At 37.4% G+C, this 22,401-nt stretch overlaps 1 protein-coding gene across 8 annotated transcripts in view; it reads left to right on the forward strand.

The window, feature by feature from the left end:
- Positions 1 to 655: 655 nt before the first annotated feature.
- LOC124122955 (nucleosome assembly protein 1-like 1-A) overlaps positions 656 to 22,401 on the forward strand; it is a 42,511-nt gene continuing 20,765 nt past the window's right edge. For 7 of the 8 annotated variants that reach the window (XM_046486162.2, XM_046486161.2, XM_046486164.2 and 4 more), the window contains exons 1-10: positions 656 to 757; positions 2,130 to 2,165; positions 7,766 to 7,830; positions 8,510 to 8,624; positions 14,129 to 14,270; positions 14,976 to 15,065; positions 15,740 to 15,806; positions 16,623 to 16,696; positions 16,962 to 17,030; positions 21,120 to 21,259. In XM_046486162.2, the coding sequence (XP_046342118.1) occupies positions 687 to 757; positions 2,130 to 2,165; positions 7,766 to 7,830; positions 8,510 to 8,624; positions 14,129 to 14,270; positions 14,976 to 15,065; positions 15,740 to 15,806; positions 16,623 to 16,696; positions 16,962 to 17,030; positions 21,120 to 21,259 (869 nt within the window). In that variant the 5' untranslated portion in view covers positions 656 to 686. The remainder of the gene's footprint in view (positions 758 to 2,129; positions 2,166 to 7,765; positions 7,831 to 8,509; positions 8,625 to 14,128; positions 14,271 to 14,975; positions 15,066 to 15,739; positions 15,807 to 16,622; positions 16,697 to 16,961; positions 17,031 to 21,119; positions 21,260 to 22,401) is intronic. The other variant, XM_046486160.2, reaches the window with a different exon arrangement.

Raw genomic sequence — 22,401 nt, forward strand, 5'->3', positions numbered from 1 at the left:
ACTATATCTGTCGTATATAAACATTTCAGGCTGTGAGTATAAACCATGAAATTTACGATCTTTCAACTCCTTTTTTTTGTCATCAAAATAATATTCTAATAAAAGCCCCCTATTTCTAATTTTCAGAGCGCCATGGGCGCTTATTATATGGAATACGGTAAGTAGTTCAACTAGGAAATACTTTCAAGTACTGTAGTAGGCTACAGACAACATTTTTTTATGAAGGGTATGCATAAGTCCAACAACCATATGTATTTGTTGGTGATTATTTGTTTCTCTAGATCTAAAAAATGTGTTTAATGGTTTGGAAACAAGTTTTGATTATGCTCTCAAAATCTAATCTGAAGAACACAGGTTCTAATTTAAAATAGTTATCGCAAACATGTCTTGATCTTGATTTGATTAAACGCTGCAAAATTACGTCTCGCTTTCGGTAACTGCATGGGTATTGTCCGGGTGTCGAGACTATTGTGTTTACATCCTATTTTTCAAAGCCATTTGCTTTGATGAACCGCTTGATTGTATAATGTTACATAAATGTTGATATGATGACACAGTGAGTTGGAATGATTACAGTGCTGAAGTGACCCAATCGCGAGTGAGAGCATTACCCGCCAAGACATTTTCCATCATCAGTAAACCAATCCATGATTGGTCCATTGTTAAGATCCAAATAGAGCTAACCAATGAAATTTGCTCTCTCATCCGCTGTCGATCTTTTTCCACCATATTTTCCTCGTGCTCTGCACCGAGAAGTGTAAGTAAACATTATTGTAATATATTACGGTTATGCGGTGTAATATTTGGATCAATGACAAATTATTAACAAAAGTGTAACAGCTCCGTCACATCTGTACATATTAATTTCGTTTTGACCTGTAATTTCTTCTGCGATCAAAATTTGTCTCGAGGTAAAAAAAATGTGCGCTTTCATTTGCAGCCATTTTGGTCGGTGCTAACGCTGAAGGTCGCAATAAAATGCGTTTTCTAAATAGTACAATCAGGATATGTCGTTTGTGTGCATTCTAATTAAGCTATAGTAACTGTCAGGTTGATACGATCGGCGATTTCGCATTCAGCTTCGCTATTTCGCGTCCGTAGTATCCATCTCGATGCCACTGCGGTAGGCACGTTGTCGGGAGTGAGACAGACGAGAGGCATGTTGGAGTGGCGTACGTCGTCACTCACTGACTAGAACTTATTACGTCCCACATGTTCTGTTAGAATTGAAGAAGTCTCTGAGATATTCTGGTTACCTCGAGTGTTCGTACAGCACGGATCTCGGGAGATGCAACGGTCCCACGTGTTTCTATAAATAGAAATCCGATTTGAGTATATCTTTTTGCAGAGGGGTCTACATATCAGATTTATCTGTGTGAATCAGATACAGGGTTGATGTGATAATGAAATAATTAACAACCACTCAAAAATGTTTTTCTTTAGTCTAGTATATGGTAATTTGATGACTTAGGGTCTTGCACAAGATGCAGTAATACTTGGAATCAAGAGATCAACAAATTAACATTTACTCCATAATGATCTACAATTAGCAAAGGAGACAATTGTATGATCGTTTGTTGTTATCAGTGGTTTTGAGATCATGTAATGAATAACGTTTTTGTTTATATTATATTTATTACTAAGTATAAGTGGATTTCAGTTTCTGTTCGAAGCTGATGAAACAAAAGTGAGCTCATCTCATTATATTCTGTCAGATTGCATACTGCAGATTGTACAACTAGCTTGTTCGCCATCTGGCTCCTATGAAGATCCAAGGTAGAGCTGATCTTCAGCAACCCATGCTCGTTGTTTGAGGTGACAAACATGATCGGATGGTCAGACTTGCTGTCTTGGTTGATACATGTCATTGTATCTCATTTGTGTAGCTCGATGCTCATGATGTCAATCACTGGTGTGTCTGGTCCAGACTATTATTTGCAAATTGCTGTCACATAGCTGGGATGTTATTGAGTGTGGTGTTAATCAACAAACATGCAAACCTGAGAAATTATTATTTCATGTGTTGTATGTATGACAATAAATGACTGTTATTTAACAGAAACCCCACGGACAAAAAACTATGACAAGTATTGTGATGAAATAATCATTTGTATTCTTTTTATTTCCAGACTCCAAATTTTACCAACAATGGCTGAACCAGAAAGGTATGTTCATAATCCATTGACCAGTATATGTATACTTTTTGCCTTGTCCAGACTTCATTATTTACAGTCCCACTGTGATATTGCTGGAATATTCGGACGTTGGCATAATCTGAAGGGGTGAAACAATATATTGGTGCACCGATGCATCGTGAGTTTCCATGTGATGAGGGGCGGTCAGGTAGCCTAGTGGTTAAAGCGTTTGCTTGTCACGCCGAAGACCCAGGTTCGATTCACGACATGGTACAATGTGTGAAACCCATTTCTGGTTTCCCCCGCCATGATATTGCTGGAATATTGCTAAAAGCGGCATAAAACCATACATGTCTGCAGGTAGCTTTGACTTTTGAATGTGCTCTGAAATATGTTTTAGTCACGCCTATAAGACTGTGATCCTGTAAGGTACCATCCTTGTCCATAGTGGTCCTAGCATGCCACTAAACTATGCAACTTTTCCTTCAATCCAGTGAAGAAGTTCTAGGTGATACATACCGTATTTGACATAATAAGCGCCCAGGGCGCTCTCAAAATTAGAAATGGGGGGCTCTTATTAGAATATTATTTTGGTGAAAAACAACAGAGTTGAAAGATCTTACATTTCGTTGTTTATGCTGACAGCCTGAAATGTTTATATATGACAGATATATTTTTCCAGAATTTAATTTGTACCCATAATTAAGGGTGCATATAACATACGTATTATACAAGAATAATATGTCTTGCGTACATTGATCAATCGGAAGGGGTGCTAATTGGGATTGTTCACTAGCCAATATATTTGTAAATATCGCCATGGGCGCTTATTAGAGCGGGGCGCTTATTACGTCAAATACGGTAAGTCATTATGTGGTACATATTGCGATACTCAATTTCACTCTTCAAGACGTAGGAGTATAACTGGTGTATCGCCTGGTATACATTCACGAATTGTAGCTGAATCAAAGTAACTAGTATGCAATAAAGTCTGAAAGAAATCGGACATGTGAGTGGTTACACATTCATGCATGTAGTACTTTTTGGACATGTAAGATATAACAAAAACAATTGCTTTCCATCTTCGGCAATTGACATGATTGACAATGACAAGTCTATTTCATCAAATTTATACTTTATTTCATCACAATAGTTTATGTTGGATATTATTGATGACACAGTTTTCATATTGATAATCGTTAATATTCCTTCCCATCGATGGTAATTCCGATTATCGATCCTTTTAGCCAGCTCTAATAGTAATACTGTATATGCAGTAGGAAGAGCCTTTGGGGCTTAGAACATTTTTGATTGGGGGTGCTTGTATATGATGTATTACACATGTTAATTATGTTGTCAGATTGAGTGGTAGAGAACAAAGTCGGTTCAAACATTAAGAAAACAAAAACTCTTTGATAATAGTTACGCAACTTACGTGGCAATTTTATGTAATCCTTCTACGCTGCTGTGGATTCTCTGTGGGGATTCCATGTTTGAATAGGTCCCTAACAACCTATGCTGCTCATAAATTGTAACAGATCAATGGTAGGATTCTGTGACTTGGTTGATTGTTCTTTGTTGTTCCCCGAAGTTGTGGATCATTGCGTACAATATCAATCACTATATTGTCTGGTCCAGACTTGATTGTGTCCACAGACGCCATCACAAAGCTGGAATGTTGCAGAGTGCTGCGTTAAACAACAAACACACATGTAAAATAATCCGTAACATGCAGAGACTGTAATTAAGTACATGGTTTGTCTAGAATTAATCAGGGGGTGATTGGAGTGGGGTGCTTTATACAGTAAATATGGTAAGCTTATCTTATTATTATCTACATGTTATTAAGGATAATATATATTATTATTGATTATTCTCTCTAAATTAATAGGAAAATTGCTTTCTCAACATATTGCAGTACTTCCAAATAGGATCACTTAATTGTAGTTTTATAGATTTACCTTGGTATTATTGATGTATGGAGCTAACAATAACACAGTTTTTTATGCACAGTTTTAACACAGGTAAGTTATGTGGGAACATCAATGTATGGAATGAGTGTTTTGTAAAGCTGACAGGCAAGTGCAGTCAGCTAGTAAATTGTGGAACATTATTTTAAACTTATGTTAGTAACTTGCTTGCAACAGCGGTATAAACAACAGTTTCAGTCCACTAGTCCTTAATATGATAACATATAGCAAAACCCTTAAAAATGGCAAATTTCTACTAGTCCTTATGATACCTAAACTATTGGGCAGTTTAGCAAGGACTACAGGATTAGCGCCAATTTCTACTGTACTGCTCTATTTTTCAAATGGATATTGTGTTTGATGTGATTGAAAGTCAATGCTACCAAATACTCATTATTCAGAGGCCTGCAAGTATGTTACATGCACTTCTTCCCTTGCTTGGTGGACGACATGAACATGCAGCTCACCACTGTTTTTGCAAATTGGGATATGGGGGACGTTCAAATGCAAAACGGCAATTAGGGGCTTGCCAAATACTTAATAATTAGTCTCATTAAAATATCCTTTTAATCTGTTATGATACTTCTCTGGGTGAATTCTGAGGACACCTCTGAATAAGGTTGCATCCGGTGATACTGGGTGAAGCTTCAGCAAACTTTTACTGTTTAATCTCAGTGAAGGGAGGGTGGATTCTTGAGCCAAGCAGACGGATTCAGTGGTGCCTTTAGCCATCTGCAGATTTTTTGCATTTTATTTTTCTCGATTTCTATGGAAACACTTGACTTAGTAGTCTCCAAAGGATTGGGGATGTGAATTTGTTTCTGGAGCACAGACTGAAAACTGTTATCTTTCCACAAGGCAGATATCACAATATCAAACCTAAAGTGGTGCTTTTTTCTATTTAAGGATTTTTTTGCATTTCTATTTTTATCTGTATCCATGGAATCAATTTGGACTTAAGTCTCTGATTTTGTTTCCGGAGCACAACTCAAAAACCGTTCAAAATCTCTCAGCAAAACTTGGCAGATATATCAAACAGATCTTGAAGTGGTTCCTTTTGCTATTTTGGTATTTTAGGCGTTTTTATTTTCTCCGTTTCCATGAAGACAGTTGGACTTGGTCTCGAGATGGGTGGATGTTGTTTTAGAGCAGAGCTCAATAATCTTAAAATATTCTTTAACAAAACATATCATGTTTATTAATGATGTCCTGAAGTGGTGCCTTCATTTTGAAATTTTTAGGAATATTTTCCATTAGGGTCTGAAATGGTCTTAGTGTGAGAGAAGAACTTGAAAACCTTTAAATATCTTCATGAAGACTTTGAAATAAACTGTTTGAAATAAAATAAAATTTCTTTGATTAGGTTGTGTGATTTCTGATTTCATATTGACAGTTGTGAGGGAATATTATCATAGGATAAACATCTGAAAATGCTGAAAAATGGGGACTGGGAGGATGCGTCATCTTCTGATGACTCTTGTTTCCGTTTGCCAACACCATATAGATCAGAAGATAATTTCTGATGATTCCCAACATCCCCTCATTTTTGGGCGTAGTATATTTATTTGCAACAAGTTGTTTTTCTTATGCAGCATCATTAATTTTGTCGCTATTTGGAGCATGATGTTGGCAGTAAATGTTCAGTCGATTGGCAGTACTGTATGTGCATACAAATTTTATGCTTGTATGAGCTGCATAGTAATACAAACAGTTGAGGCACAGGAATTTAGCTGAAGACAAATGGCATTTGGGCAGTGTCATTATTGTATCAACTTTTGAAAGGACATTCTTCTATATTTCTACCAAATTTGACATTATACTATTGGACACCTCTTGGACATTTTGGATGACAATCAGAGTCCAAGAAAATTAAATCATCTGAAATTCAGAGTCATTGACTGCTTTGGAGAATAAGAATTATCTTGAAATATTTGAGAATTTTAATTCAGTCTTATTCAGGATCGACTTTTGTATTGTATTGGCATTATTTTTTGTGTGTTTGTGAACAGGTAAGGTTTATTTTTGGCTTTTTGTAAATGTCAGGTGAAGCCTTTCTGGGTCATATGAATAAATGTCCTGTTTTATCAGGTATCAGCATTCTTCCAGGGAGTGATGACTTGTAAATTATCAGCCATGTACAGGTGGTTTGTTCTTAAACACATGTTAAACACATGTACAGTAGTTATTATGAAATATAAGATTCTATTACATTATTCGTTTGTTTATATAAATCTGATTTTGTGCTATGGCTATATTTCTTTCTTGTTGATACACCTGAATAGTGAATCAGGGATTTGTTATGAGCAATATTCTGTGGTCCGGTGAATTGTCGTTACTACATTTTGGGGGTCACAGTTTTTGAAATAGAGGTCCCAGGTTAACTACTGGACACACATTAAATAAATACAAAGTCTGTGTGATGCTTTAATGTGAAGTTTAGATGGGAATGTCCCTTGTTTAAATTGATAATTGAGTGAAAAATGTCTGACATGGTCTGTTCGAGCATTGATTGTATTTCTCATTACAGAAAAACGTATTTATTGTTTGCTTCAATATTACAATTTTCACTCCAGCAAACATACTATTTTGTGAGCAGTGGATATTATATGTTATATGCATACATTCTTAGTTTATTCTTAGTTTTCATTGGTGTAGGGTAGTATTTTGCATCTGGTAGAAAGCTGGTGAATTGTGAATTCTCAAATATTTTGGTTATCTGATTGTCCAGGTGTGTGAAGGATGGGCAACATGATACTGCAAACATGGACCATGTTAGTAGTTGACACATTATCATACATCATGGCTTATGTCTCTGTTGGATTGGCTTTAACCAATTGAGCACAGCTCCTGTTAACAGTTTGTGACATTGGCATGATGAGAGGTAGACCTAGCTAAGTGTGGGTGGGTGGGTGGGGGATTGACTTGAAACAAATGTGGACTGATGAAAGTAATGATTAATTTCTAACACTCTTCGTGGTATTCCAATCTAGGGACCCTTAAAAAGGTTTACTTTTCCATTTGAGTGTTATGACCAGGCCCCTCAACTCTCATGCTTGTCTCAAACACTGCAATATGATATGGTTATTTGTTTTCAGCATGGTTTATGACAAACATTATTACATAGAAATGAGTTTCATAATATCTGGCATTGGAAGCATTTGTATTAAGCTAAAAATCTTTTTTCTTGTGAGCGATAAGTGTTTATTGATTCCACTGTCCCTTAATTAAAAAATGAAAGGTGAAAAAAGTGCACCTGAAAAGCATGATTTGACTTTGTAAGCTTTGTGTAAGAAAAGACATGTCCCCCACAAAAAGGTTGTGCATACAATAGAATACATGGCTGTGTATTCAGAGTGCGTCTTGACCCAAAAATACCCAAACTGAAATGTGTTTAAAAAGTCCATCCAATCTACGTAGTTCTTCTCCTCCAACCCCCAACCCCACCCCCCCCCCCACCCCCAACCCCACCCCCCAAAAAAAGCAAACTAAACAAACAACAAAACACAAAACAAAAAATAAATTAAAAAAATATCCAAACAAAACAAAAAAAACAACACAAACTAAAGTGTGAAACAAGAAATTAAAGATGGCTGAAAGTGGTCAAGTTTGCTGATTGGCGTTGTCCAGAGAAAGACATGATTGATGATTTTCTGTTTTCAGTAAAACACCAGCTGAGGGGGAAGAGGAAGTTGAGGAGGTAGAGTCGGGGGACGAGCAGGCTGACGGTAGGTTACCTCCCTTGAACTACATTATTAGTTACCCTAAAGCTAGTCAGCAGAGAAAGGAAGGAGTCTGATATTAACCTGTAACAGTACTGATGTTGCAGTGGAATAATTAATGTTCGTAAATATAGGAGGATATATCAATATAATCTAGTGACGTTAATTGCAACATAATTCGAGTCACAAATAATCCCTGAAAATGTTCTTGTAAAATTGAGTTGTTTTACTTTTGTTCCTCCAGAATATTTTTTTTTTATATACCTACCTAACTTTTTAGGACAAAAGTCAAGTTAAAAAATCTGAAAGTTGTTTTTTTTGTTTCCCTACCTCACTTTTGAAATGAGTTTGAAATCCGTAAACCAAGAAATAAAATAATGTCGCCTAACCTGCTTGTGTTACCGGGTAATCCCTCTGATGAATGATAATTGTTATTACTGTTAATCCTTCACCCACGATATATAGTCCTGTACCACATTCATAATTCAGTCTTGCTTGACAACTGTATATTATAAGGATCTATACCAAAACGTCACTATCACTGTATAATAAAGAAGTTGCTGTCCATAAATTTGTTGTCTACTTTGAAATAGCTTCAGACTAGATGGATATGACCAATTATGTCTACCCATGTCATGACAGACCTTGTTAGTAAGGGAAATCTAAGGGTCTTGTGATATTCTAGATGATGCCCAGACTGCAAACGCCCTGTCGACCATGATGCAGAACCCCCATGTGCTAGCAGCCATCCAGGACAAGCTGGGCAGTATTGTTGGCACCCCATCAGGCTACATACAGAGGTGAGCAGCACATTCTTTCATGTACAAGTACAAGGCACACTTCAACATGTTCACCAAATGCAGCGGTAGAAACTAACATTTTAGTCCGCTAGTCCTCATAATAATAATAATAATAATAATGAGTCCATTTGTATGGCGCCAAACTCCATGCCAGCTCGTGTGCTCGTGGCGCTTACATTATTACCCCAGTCAATGGATCAGTGATTTTCATTCTCAGATACCTGGGGAGTATACATGATAAAGGATATTGATAACATAGCAAAACCCTTGAAAATGGCAAATTTCTACTAGTCCTCATGACAAAATTAACTGTTGGGTAGTTTGTCAAGGACTATAGGACTAGTGCCAATTTTTAACTCTGAAAGGAACTTCTTCTTAGTCAAGAACAAATTTATGTTTTTCTCAGATTTGTATCCCCCAAATAATTGAAGATTGCAGTGGGCAAAATAATATTAATCGCTTTTGGGAATAATAATCTGTGATCATTTTATTACTGCATAGTGCCTGGTATCATTTCTTGTTCTTGTGGATTTGTTTCTGGTTGGGGTGGGAAGAGGAGGATGCTATCCTTCACTTCAGGAAATGTGATTACCGTATTCAACGTAATAAGCGCCCAGGGCGCTCTCAAAATTAGAAATAGGGGGCTCTTATTAGAATATTATTTTGGTGAAAAAAGAGAGTTCAAAGATAAATTTCGTGGTTTATGCTGAAATTTTTATATACGACAGATATATTTTTCCAGAATTTAATTGCCCATAATTGAGGGTGCATATAACACACGAGTGCGTATTATACGCGAATAAATAAGTCTTTTGTACATTGATCAATCGGAAGGGGTGCTAATTGGGATTATTCACCAGCCAATATATTAGCAAATATCGCCATGGGCGCTTATTAGAGTGGGGCGCTTATTACGTCGAATACGGTATGTCTTTTTAAAATGACGGAAGAAGTGACTAGACACACCTGTAAGACAAGTTACTAAATTGGTCTGGCCTGTCATGTCTAAAAGTCAAAATGTTTGGCTTGATTTGAAATATTTCTCAAATTGGATAGATCAGAAGGTATAGCACCTTTCAAGAATTTACATTTTTGTTTTTTAATGACAAAATACTGTCACAGTTTTACCTTGACCTTCAAAACTAACAGAAAGTATGAAGTTCGTGTGAAATGTTGACATGATGTAGTGCACTGTTATGTAAGCTTAAATAATTACTTTATTACAGGAACTTTTTAATTCTTGTCAAGAATTTGGTACAATGAATATTATTGTGTGTCCCTCAGGATGAAAAGCTTGCAATCATTGTGAATACCTTGTACCTGTGTCTATCTATGGTTTTACAATTCATTAACAACTAAGAACAAAGGAAATGTACAAACAACATGCCTGAGATGCCCCAGTTGAATTCTAACACTGAGCTATGGGAATTGACCCCTTGACAATAGGCTACCCAAGCTGTTCAGGAGGAGGTAGCTTGATATAGTCATATATATTGATCGGATGAAAATAAGTAATGAGTTACACATATTTAGATAACATTATACTCACCCCATATGCATCCAACATGCCTGAGATGCCCCAGTTGAATTCTAACACTGAGCTATGGGAATTGACCCCTTGACAATAGGCTACCAAGCTGTTCAGGAGGAGGTAGCTTGATACAGTCATATATATTGATCGGATGAAAATAAGTAATGAGTTACACATATTTAGATAACATTATACTCACCCCATATGCATCCAAAAAAACAAAGCACAAATTTTGCCATGTGACTATTGAATCAAGAAATAGATACCTTAGCCAGAGTCAGATGGGAATATTTTCAAGGCTTCCTCTTCGCCAGTTATGTAGTGGACAGTGTAAGCACTTGAAGTTTTCTTGTACGTGAGTAGTATAAAAGGAGTGAAAGCCAATTCAAACTTCTTCTATGTTGTCGTCTCCTACGTTTAGTCACTTTCTTTAGATGTATTGTCGAGTTACTTTTGTAATTTCCTCTTTACGACATGAATTTGGTGCACATACAACTGTAATTATACTGATGGTGATGCAGATGTTGCCGCTTATTGATTGCAATATGGATTGACTCTATTATGAACTTAATCTCCATTGAACCAAGAAAATCAATAATTCCCGTTGTGTATGTGTAGCGTGGTAGGTTGGATCAGTTCTTGGGGGAAACTGTTGTAGGAAAGGCATGAGCACCCACAGATCCACAATGAGTACTTTGGATGAGAAATTGGATGAAATTGATGAAATGTTGTTGAAGTAAGTATTGTTTAGAGTTTTAAGGGAGTTTATTACGTTTGTTGGTTACGTTGAACTCAATCTCTCCACCCTGGAGGGTAAGGGTCTCATTGATGCTTTATCTATGTATCCACCTCTTGAGGGGAGGGATTGAGGTAGGAATTATGGATAGTAGAAATATTAGTATGAAAGGATTAGTGAATGAAAAATGTGAGAAACTGAATTTACTTCCCTTTGTGTTGACAGCTGATACTGTTCATGGTATTTTTATTCGTCTGACCTTAAAAGATAATCTACGGAATTCCATCCATCCTTCTGAGGACATATTTTTGTGTGACTTATGACTTGAAAACGAACCTAAAGGGGCAGGGCTATTTAGTATTACCAAGGAATTCTGTCCGTCTGTCCATCTGTCCTTCCAAGGATATTTTTGGTGTGCTACCTGTAATTTGAAAACTACTCATAGATTCTTTTCAAACTTCGTGAACACTTTCTATATACACCAAAAGGAGAGGTGCAGAGCAAGGTTTTGTTTCATTATTTTGATTTTCTGAATAAATACAGCAATTCATCTGTTTTTGACTTACCGTATTCGACGTAATAAGCCCCCCGCTCTAATATGCGCCCACGGCGATATTTACTAATATATTGGCTAGTGAACAATCCCAATTAGCACTCCTTCCGATTGATCAATGTACACAAGACTTATTTATTCATGTATAATACGCACTTGTGTGTTATATGCACCCTTAATTATGGGCAATTAAATTCTGGATAAATATATCTGTCGTGTATAATACACACAGACTTTTATTTTGTACCATTTCAGGCTGTCAACATAAACCACAAAATTTACAATCTTTCAACACTCCAAAATATGATTCTAATAAGAGCCCCCCTAATTCAAATTTTGAGAGCGCCCTGGGCGCTTATTACGTCGAATACGGTAAATTTTTTTCATTTAACTCTTTCAACACCATAGGCCGGTACACCGTCCAAGAAGACAGGCCAAGCCACAGTCACGTCAAAATAGTATATAATTTTATGAACCTACCTGTCATATCATTCATTTATTAAATCTATCACATTTCACAATGTCTGAAATATGTATTCCATTTCAATTTATCATTTTTTATTGATAGATTAAAAAAATATTCACTATTTCCCACAATGTTTTTGAAAATATAATTCTCGGACACACTTCAACAACGGGTCCACATCAAACATGTCAAAGAGCAAAAAAAAGACGTTTCAAGCAAATCTTTAAATAATATATAAAGTAATAAATAAAATCAACAAAAATATATATAAAAAGTTGTCAAACTTACATCTTAGCTATAATTTCCATCTTTTCGTGCGATCGCATGTAATGTAAGTATAATGACATCTCGGTTTTCGTTGCCTCAATTTCTCGGCTCGGACACAATGTTTAATGCCAAAATATATGCGTGAAAAATCTTTGTCACAGCTAGTAACCTAGCACGATACATCCACGAAGCTCCATATTTTTAATATAGATCGCGATTTCCTGCTTAAACCGTTCAGAATAACACGATTTAACAACAATATTTCGTCAAAATATGAAATTCATCATACACGACGGTACCATAGCTGTAATTGGCATCCTTAGGTCACGTGCTCAAATTTTACCTATCACGAACCTTGTAGCTGATTTCGGCAAGAAAGCGTCATCAGAAACCGATGTTACGACCGTGAAGATGAAAAAACAAGCTTTCCAGCAATGTGTCATATGATGGTCTACGATGACCGTGTTATTCATATGATGCTTCAAAAACGGAGGTATTTCTTCATGATACTGAGCGGAAAGCCGCTGTATTGGGAAATGGGTGATGACAGATACTATTTATACTTCTTTTTAAGATAATTTTCCAATTACGTAAACAATAAAAACAAAAAAAACGAATAGGTATTACCGTATTAGTGAACTTAGAAATTTGTTTTTTACTTCAACGTTTGTTGCACCTAACACTTGAGAAGTACCACATGAATTTCTTTCTTTCCAAACACTTTATTTTACTAATTTGACAGGTGCAGCACAAATTATTTGATTTTGATATGTGTATTTTTAGAATTTAAAAATAAATTCCGTGTTTAACTGAATATATGTTTTTCCATTTGTGAGACCTATGATTTGAAAACTACTTGATGGATTCTTTTTCAATTGGGAGTTGAGTTTTCATACCATGAGGAGATGTGCAGTGCAAAGTTTGGTTTAGTCTGGTGCAACTAGCTTTTCATATCAACATGCACCTGCTGCAGGTTAAATCAAGCTCCTTAAACCGAGCACTGATATGTGTAGCTTACAAGAAATACCCTGTCATCACAATAGAAATTAGGGGGAGGCATTTCATTGTCATCATTTCAGGTTAGAGATCAAGTCAGGACAATTGACATATGAAGGATGAATTTCCTGTTGGTATTATACTACTCAAGCTTTGATAGGGATAATCTGATATGTGAGTCTATTTAAATATACAACTGACATATTATGAGAATCAGTATTGTGTATCATTGAAAGATAAATATATCGCTATTGGCTTTTCTGCTTTGCAGCTACTCGAGTGTACTTGTGACCGGTATATAGAGAATCTCACCCTCGTGTCTTTTGATATCAAATATATCATACCGAGTTGATAAAAGTGGAAAAACTCCGAGGCTTGCCGAGTGTTGATATATTTGATATCAAAAGACAGGAGGGTGAAATTTTCTTTATCATCAAACATCATTCTTCCAACTTTTTCAGTTTGTAGACAGTTATAAGCAGTGTCTTTAGTGTAAAAAGTACTGCTAACAGTTTCAGAGCCATTAGTGATGTCATTTGATTGTAACCAATGACGTCACAATGGTCTGCAAAGTATTGTGATGCAATTTCATTGCAGCGATATCTACATTGTAGATATTGCTTGATCTCAGAAAAAGCCATATCTCCTGTGGGAGCCAGTTTGGGATGATAAATGACAGTTCTTGTATTTTCTTACAGTTACTGTTCATTGTAAATACAAATGCCCATCAGAATCCAAAAGGATTTTAGCCAGGGGTGTGGTTTGATTTGGAATGACAACATGTTTAATATTCATGACATGTAGCCATGACAATGTTTTCAGTTTCCTATGCTCTTAATAACTGACTAAAGATCTGGAAAGAGTGTATGATCAAGTTGTCCGGGCAAATAGTTTCTGATAAATCATGTTTATGGCTATTGTAATGCAGTATGTCACTTTGATGAATATGTTTCAGTTTGCCGAAAGTGGTGAAGCGGCGTCTGAAGGCACTAAAGAAACTACAGTTTGATGTAGTCAAGCTGGAATCGGAGTTCTACAAGGAAGTACATTCTCTTGAGTGTAAATACGCATCCAAATATGTGTCACTATTTGACAAGGTATGTTGCTATTGCTGTGATCATTCTACTTTTAGTATAATATATCATACATGCTTCACTGTCACCAACAGTCTGACTATAAACAGAATCTTTAGCCTGAGATATTGTTGTGTTGACCGAAATAGATGTAGTTGGGCTTTTGTTTAGACCATAATGGAGATAATAACTGATATAAGGGACTGGGCCCCTTTCCACAAAGCGATCTTAGAGCTACGATTGTCGTAAGTCAGTGTTAAAGAATGGGAGTTACGATCGACTTAGCGCTAAGATCACTTTGTTAGAAACTAACAGCTTTAGTTCACTTGTCCTTACGATGTAAAATTTCTACTACTCCTTTGGATACCATAACTATTGGGCAGTTTGGCGAGGATTGCAGGACTAGTGCCAGTTTATAATGCAGCAGGGGTGGCCAGAGGATTTTGATCCACTAATGTACTGAAATAATGACTCACCTAATGCATATTTATCGATGTCATATTTATTGATGATCCTCCACATGTCAGTGTACATTTTTTTCATGGCCTGCCCCAAAGATTGTGTATTGTATTTTGTACTCTCCCAATTAGATTTCATATATTTATATATAATTTGATAATCCTCCAGTCTCCTGATTCCACTTGAAACCCCACAATAATAATTGACCGGTCTAAAATACTGTTCAAAGTAGTGTAAAACGTAACTCAATCGCTTGATCTTTGTTTGCAGAGAAAAGACATTTTAAATGGGATAACAGAGCCCACAGATGAAGAGAGTGATTGGCCCAGTGAGGATGAGAAGGATGACGAGGAACTGGCTGTAAGTATTAAGGAGTGAAACAATACCCTTGGGAACCTGAGGCAGGATAGGTCCCATGTCCCAATGCTTGTTTGACCTGACTTATGAGTTGATAGTGGGTGACCTATGTATGTCCTCGTGCCCCTTGAGATTGGAACGATGCTCATACACTCAACCCCTGGTTTGCTGACCAAGATTATTTAGAGGACCGTATTATATTACTCAAAGAAATTAAAGAACACCCAATTCATGCCTTGACAGATGAACTATAATCATATGAAGGAATCACGTGTTCTCTAACTTCTTTTGAGTAGTATATAATGCTGGAATATTGCTGACTGAATAATCAAATCACAAACTCACTCACCAAGTCATCGTTGTGTGAGTGTAGTTTTAAGACAGTTCAGGGGGCGGTCAGGTAACCTAGTGGTTAAAGCGCTCTCTCGCCACACCGAAGACCCCGGTTCGATTCCCAACATGGGTACAATGTGTGAAGCGAATTTCTGGTGTCCCTGCCGTGATATTGCTGGAATATTGCTAAAAGCGGCGTAAAACCATACTCACTCACCTAATAAAGTTCACTCACTTCAATAAGATGTAATCTAGTTCATTGTGTAAAATCTCCAACATTAACCTGTACTTTGTTGCATGTTAGTAACAGTTGTCTGACATTTTAATCCTCTCTTTCCGGCAAGGAGGATATGAAGAATAAGGCCAAGGTTGAAGACGAGAAGAAGGAGGAAGACAAGAAGGAAGAGGAGAGTGAGTACATCGTTGATATATAGCTTTACATACTAAACTACAAGGGGAGTCAGGTCAGAATAGGTCTTCAGCAACCCATGCTTGCCGTAAAAGGCGACTTTGCTTGTCATAAGAGGCAACAAACGGGATTGAGTGGTCAGGCTCTCTGACTTGGTTGAAGCATGTCATTGATCCCAATTTCATGGATTGATGCTCATGATATTAATCACTGGATTGTCTGGTCAAGACTCGATTATTTACAGACCACCGTCATATAGTTAGAATATTGCTGAGTGCGTCGTAAAACAACAAACAAACCAAACCAAACTACATGGGGAGTCCGGGTTAGAACAAGTCCCAAGCTTCCCCATCTGAATGAATCGGTTGGTCATGCTCAGTGACTTCATTGGTTTGCTTGACCATGATTGATATGTTTGTGAATTGTTGGGGAATCTAGAATAACGGACATGGTTTTTCAAGTAACACGTTACCAGTCCCTTGGAGTTCGTTTACAATTTCATCATGAATCAATTTAAGAGTTCGGTTGAAATATGACAGTTAAGTTGGACAGCGTTCCATTTGGATCCATTGAAAGAATCCATTGACAGAAGATTAAGGTCCACAGTCACTGATACTCACTGAAAAAGGCCGACGTCCACAAGTGTGATGTTGCTGATGGTGTTGAATAATGCCCTTGTTGCAGGGCCCTTTGCTCATGCCGTCAGCCACTGACATTGGTCCAAACCGATGTTGTACTGACAGCTTTGATTGAATATTGCTGACTTAGGTGTATGTATCAACATAATGGTTGTTTATTTCAATGTTTCCTGTTTCCAGGTGATGCCAAGGGAGTCCCTCACTTTTGGTTAACAGTTTTCAAGAATGTAGATATGTTATCAGAAATGGTCCAGGTATGTGTATTGTAGAATTGGATCCGTAGCTTTTAAATATCACTGCTAATTTTATCTTGATGAAATTTCACAGTGATTTTATGATGACTTCTACACAAAGATAATTGGCATCAGTGATTTTTCTGCCATGAACTTCCTCAAAATAGTCCCTTGAAATTCTTTGGGCGCGTCATGAAAAGGTTCAGCTTTTTGTAAAACTTTGTCAGTTTCCGAGGCTTGGTCTACAGGCATTAAATGATTGTACATGATAACTCTTTCTTTCCAGGATCAGGATGAACCTATACTACAACACCTTCAAGATATAAAAGTCAAATTCTCTGAATCAGAACCTATGGTGAGTACTGTGTGTTGGTGACAAAGAGGTACTGTATATCGCTGTGTATAAGGCGACCCCACGTATAAGACGACCCCCTTGTACACGCCTTCAAAATCAACCCAAAATCCTATACTCTGTGTATAAGGCGACCTGGAATGAAGCACATCACAAGTGCGGACACAAACCTTATATATGCAATAAAAATATGTTTATCTTGCGTTGTTTTTTTCTACAATGATAGGTCGCGTGTGTAACTCCAGCACTTGTCGCCATTTTGTGTTTACATGGTACGACACCAAATTGGTGCCCATAAAATAAAATTCATTTATGAAGTAATAACATATAAGAGACAATGGTGAGTAATTTAATCGCCAATTAACTATGTTGTAACTAACTAGGCTTATGTTTGCTTCACATTCAGCGTGTTTAGTCCACAATCACTTGTACACACCGTCTCCAAAACTTGTTAATACAGCTGTAAAAACAGCGGGAATTGATTTCAGCTTCACCGGTTATCACATGTTAGGTCACATGTGCAATATGCAAATGCTTACCGGTACTTCCGGCTCTCTTCTCACGGATGTTGATTGTTTTACCGTGTCAGGTGGTTTGACAATCTGCATCGAGGCGAGGGTCATTTCAACTTTATTTGCAGAAATTATTAAACTTTATTCAAGGAAAAGAGATACAAATCATGTTTATGTATGGAAATAGTTATTGGAACAGTTATTTAGGACGAAATGCGAAGTTTTATTGTCAAATGCTGGGCTGGCTATCGGACGCCGGTTGACATCGCCAGTGGAAAAAAATGTGAGATCTTCGACTTCGTGTATAAGACAACCCCCCTTCTTAACCCCCTCATTTTAGGTACGAAAAACTCGCCTTATACACAGCGATAAATAGTTAATGAAAACGATCAATTTCAAAATAATTCAGAATCGGGAATAGTCTATTAAATGTCAATATGGTACCCTGTACCCAACAATATCTGCTGTTTATTATTTTTATTCCCATCACTGTAAAGAGTAGTGGGATGATACATCGATGGATCACAAATTTTTACTTCTCGATACGTGTATTGATGACAATGGCACACTAAGTGAAAAGTATTGATTCTTACCTTAAATGTATTCATGAATAAATGCATTTGTTTCAAATAAAATGGCGGCGCCCAGTCAAAACGATCTTATCAATAATTGAAATCTTTATTGTGATAAAACGAGTCTTACATCGCGAAGTACATCAAATCACGTGGGCACCTTGATTAAAGACATGAAAATTTTTAGAAAATACCTGTTGACAACGAGTTGGTGGTGCACATTCTTTAATAATCCTGCTATTGACCGAAATCTGCATGACAATTTACGAACCAGATTACGATTTTGTTGCGCAATTTCATTGGACTATGTATTGACTCGTTAGTCCAGTCAAAATGTAACTCCATAATACCAGCCTAGTTCGGCAAGGTTGGAAACTGGACTTTTAAAGTCAGTTTACTCTCTTGCCTCAGGAAGATGTAATGAATGTTACACCAAACACTAATTACTAGTGAAAATGTGTAGTGAAAATGTGTAGTGAAAATGTAAATATTTTAATCCATTGTGCCGTCCTTGACACTGCCAACTGTAAATCGTAAGTGTGCCAGGTATTTGTCCATCTTGTCCATGAAAAAGATGGTTTTCGCATCACAGATAAGAACACATGCAAGTATCGTGATACTAGTGGATCGTGAGCAAGGTATAGTGATAAGTATCGGATCTCACAGTTGGTGTATCGTCCCAGCCCTAGTAAAAAGTGCTCCCCTCCATTCAAGATGTCAACTTGTACACATGCCAACATATTTTCTTAACATCTTTTATCAGCGATGGGAATGAATACAGGATATTCATTGCTGTGTTCGGTATTGACGTTTAACAGACTCTCATTTGGAGCCAAATGGACTGTAGCAGCTGTGACTGTTCCAGCTGATTGTGAACAATTTATGCAATTTCCCACTTTGTGTGTGCCTTTGTACCAGCTCTCCTTGTTTCTCACTGACTCTGATGCTGGTAAACTGCATACCACAAAATACAAAACAGTTCACTGCCACATATAGCAGTGAAACAGCAGACAGCCTTTGTATTTCACGCTAGTCTGCTAGCCTGAGACAACTAAATTATGCTGAGGACAAGTATAAATCCAATGATGCTAGTCCTATTTACTAGAAGCACTTGAATATCTTTGTAATAAAATGTTAAAGAGTTGGGAAGTGTTTGTCATGTCATAAGTCTTGATTCACCTTCCAAAAGAAAGAATATCAACGTATGAAATAAGGGTACCGGATCACGATATGAATTGTGTCGCACCCTAAATATAGCAATACATATCGTATGACGACCTCACTGTATCGTTTCACCTCCAATGAGTCAAGGAGGGGTGTTTTAAATTTCCTGATGTCGCAGGCCAAGCTAACTTCTTTGAAAGGGCTAAAGATAGCGCTGACAAATGGCAACAGACGCCAACACACTGTCGTCACTATTGATGCCGGGAGTTGCTGTTAAGTCAGCATTATTAGGGGGCAATAACAGATGGTTATTATTCATTAAGAGCAGGTTAGTTGCAAGTGTCGACAGTGAAATAGAATGTAACAGGTGGCGGGGCCAGGTATTGATCTTTGCATATAAACCCTCTGAGGTATTGTGGGAGATCCATTGAGGCTAATTACATTCAGCGTGTCAGAATTTCTTATGGATTTAATCACATGTTACTGGTGCGTGGAAGCAAGTTTGTGATAGAATTTGGCCACTCCCATGCAGTTGTGACCTGGCATTTTTATATTGCTTGATAAGACAAGGTTGGATACAAACACCACTGGTCTGTGACTCGAAGACAAAAGAGGGAATCAGTTTCTTCTTTTATTAAACCATCAGTATGAAATGAAGGGTACAAAAATAATTTATTCGAATAATATGCCAACCTATGAAAAATAAATCACATGGTAGATGCCGGTAAAGAGAGGGAAATTCTTAAGTCTTGCTTGTCAACTGTATCAAGTCTTTTTAGGGTGTTGCATCTGTCCAGTTCAGACACTCCACTCGTACTATCGGAAGTTGCTGTAGTCAAAACAAGAACTAAGTGATAAGATTATCAACTGAGTTTCTGAATCACTGTCAACAAAACGGCAACAAACATTCACATCTGAATGTAGCACAGAAGTTATGTGTCCTGACCAGAAGATAGTAACAAAATATGAATTGTACTTTGGGAAAGTTGGCAGCTATGTTGTTGCAGGAGACAATTATATGATGGGAGATCAGGGGCTTTGGCTGTCATTTTTCTGGTAGGGCATCATTATTCCTAAATTGCATGGGGATGTTGAGCATGCTACCAAACACTGGGTCCTGGCCAGGATTGGATCATTTGATACCCTTCTGTGAAATAGCTGGAATAATGCTGTCTGAAGCTTAACACAGTACACAAACAGGTGGCCCAAAATTGTCCCCACACTCCCCTAGATAAAGTACCTTGAATACAATTTAAGTATCTACCTTGGTCTCAAATAGACCCGTGAAGATCGGGGGTAGAATAGGTCTTCAGCAACCCATACTTGCTGTAAAAGGCGACTATGCTTATCCACTATGCTTAGGTGAACGGGATCAGGTGGTCAGGCTCGCTAACTTGGTTGATGCATGACATTGTATCCCAATTGTTAGGATCGATGTTCATGATGTCAATCACCGGATTGTCTGGTCCAGACGCGTTTATCTACAGACCGCCGTCATATAGGTGTTATGTTGCTGAGTGTGGCGTTAAGCAACAACAACCAAACTCAAATGGCAACCAAGTTGGATATCTGTGGGGAATATGTGTTAGAATTGGCACTGAGCTGCCTATGCTGGTCAAAAGCGGCGACTTAATTAGTGAGGTGGTCGTGTTCGGTGACTGGGCTTATGGCATGTCAACATACCAGGACAACATATATCATTGTTCGCAATATCACTTGATTATCTGGTCCAGGCTTGATTATTTGGAAACACAGATTCCTTGGATTTGTAAAACATGTGAAGTATATGTATGGATAAATTCACAAAATTCACGATTTCTAATTATTTTTCTCTTCTGTTGCAGGGATTTACTTTGGAATTTTACTTTGAAGCAAATGAGTATTTCACAGAGACAGTGCTAACAAAGCAGTACACAATGAGGTTCGAGCCAGATGCGCAAGACCCACTTGCGTATGAAGGCCCAGAGATAATCAAATGCCAGGGGTGAGTATGCTGTAAGGGTGTGAGATATTACTGTTGTATCGGTAAATTGAGCTTCATTCTGTCCACGATACATATCACAATATCATTTTTTCATGTTTGATATATCAGGTGATTTCAAATTGGTATTTTTGTCAGGTGTATAATATATACTTGCTAAATGCCTTCATACATACACGTGCATGCACGTCGCTATATAAGTGCAATAATCTTTGACGCGACGTTAAACCCCATTTTACCTCACCTCACCTCACCTCAAATGGCAACTAGACCCGTGAAGATCTGGGGTAGAATAGGTCTTCAGCAACCCATACTTGCTGTGAGTATGCTGTAAGGATGTGAGATATTACCAGTGTGTCGGTAAATTGAGGTTCATTCTGTCCACGATACATATTGCAATATCATTTTTTCATGTTCGATTATATCAGGTGATTTCAAATTGGGATTTTTGTCATGCGTATAATGTATACTTGCCAAATGCCTTCACTGGCCAGGAGCGAGCATCCCGGACCCCACGATGGCTGCATATTTATTCAATGAGTAAACATTTTGGCTGCATTTTTTTTGAGTGAGTAAACATTATGTTGTACCAGCATCTTGGCTTGATCCAATTATGAACTTCAGTTGGTATTAATGTATCAATTTTTTACTTATCCCGCATTACTCCTTAATGCGTAGTAATGCAGGATAAGTATACAAATGTAAAAAATATTTAGATTATACTAAGATTGCTTCTGAATTCAAAATTTAGAATTGTACAATTTATTGTGATATGTATCGCAATACAGCCTGGTGCATTGCAAAATAGTGTGATAGACTTTAAACCACCAATACCCATCCCTAGTCGGCTGCTTCTGTTTTTAAACATTATGACTCCAACCTGTGAAGATCCGGGTTAGAATTGATCTTCAGCAACCCATGCTTGCCGTAAAAGGCGACTAAAGGGATCGGATGGCCAGGCAGCTATATGGTTGATGCATATCATGGAATCCCAAGTGCATAGATGGATGCTCATGATGTCAATCACTGGATTGTCTGGTCCTGACTCGATTATTTACAGACCGCCATCATATAGCTTGAATTTTTCAAGTGTGCGGTGTTACATGTGTTGAACAACAAATGTAGTCATATGAAAAATTGGATGT

The sequence above is a fragment of the Haliotis rufescens genome, unplaced genomic scaffold (genome assembly GCF_023055435.1).
Source record: "Haliotis rufescens isolate VD_foot unplaced genomic scaffold, xgHalRufe1.0.p SCAF_6, whole genome shotgun sequence".
Taxonomy (NCBI): domain Eukaryota; kingdom Metazoa; phylum Mollusca; class Gastropoda; order Lepetellida; family Haliotidae; genus Haliotis; species Haliotis rufescens.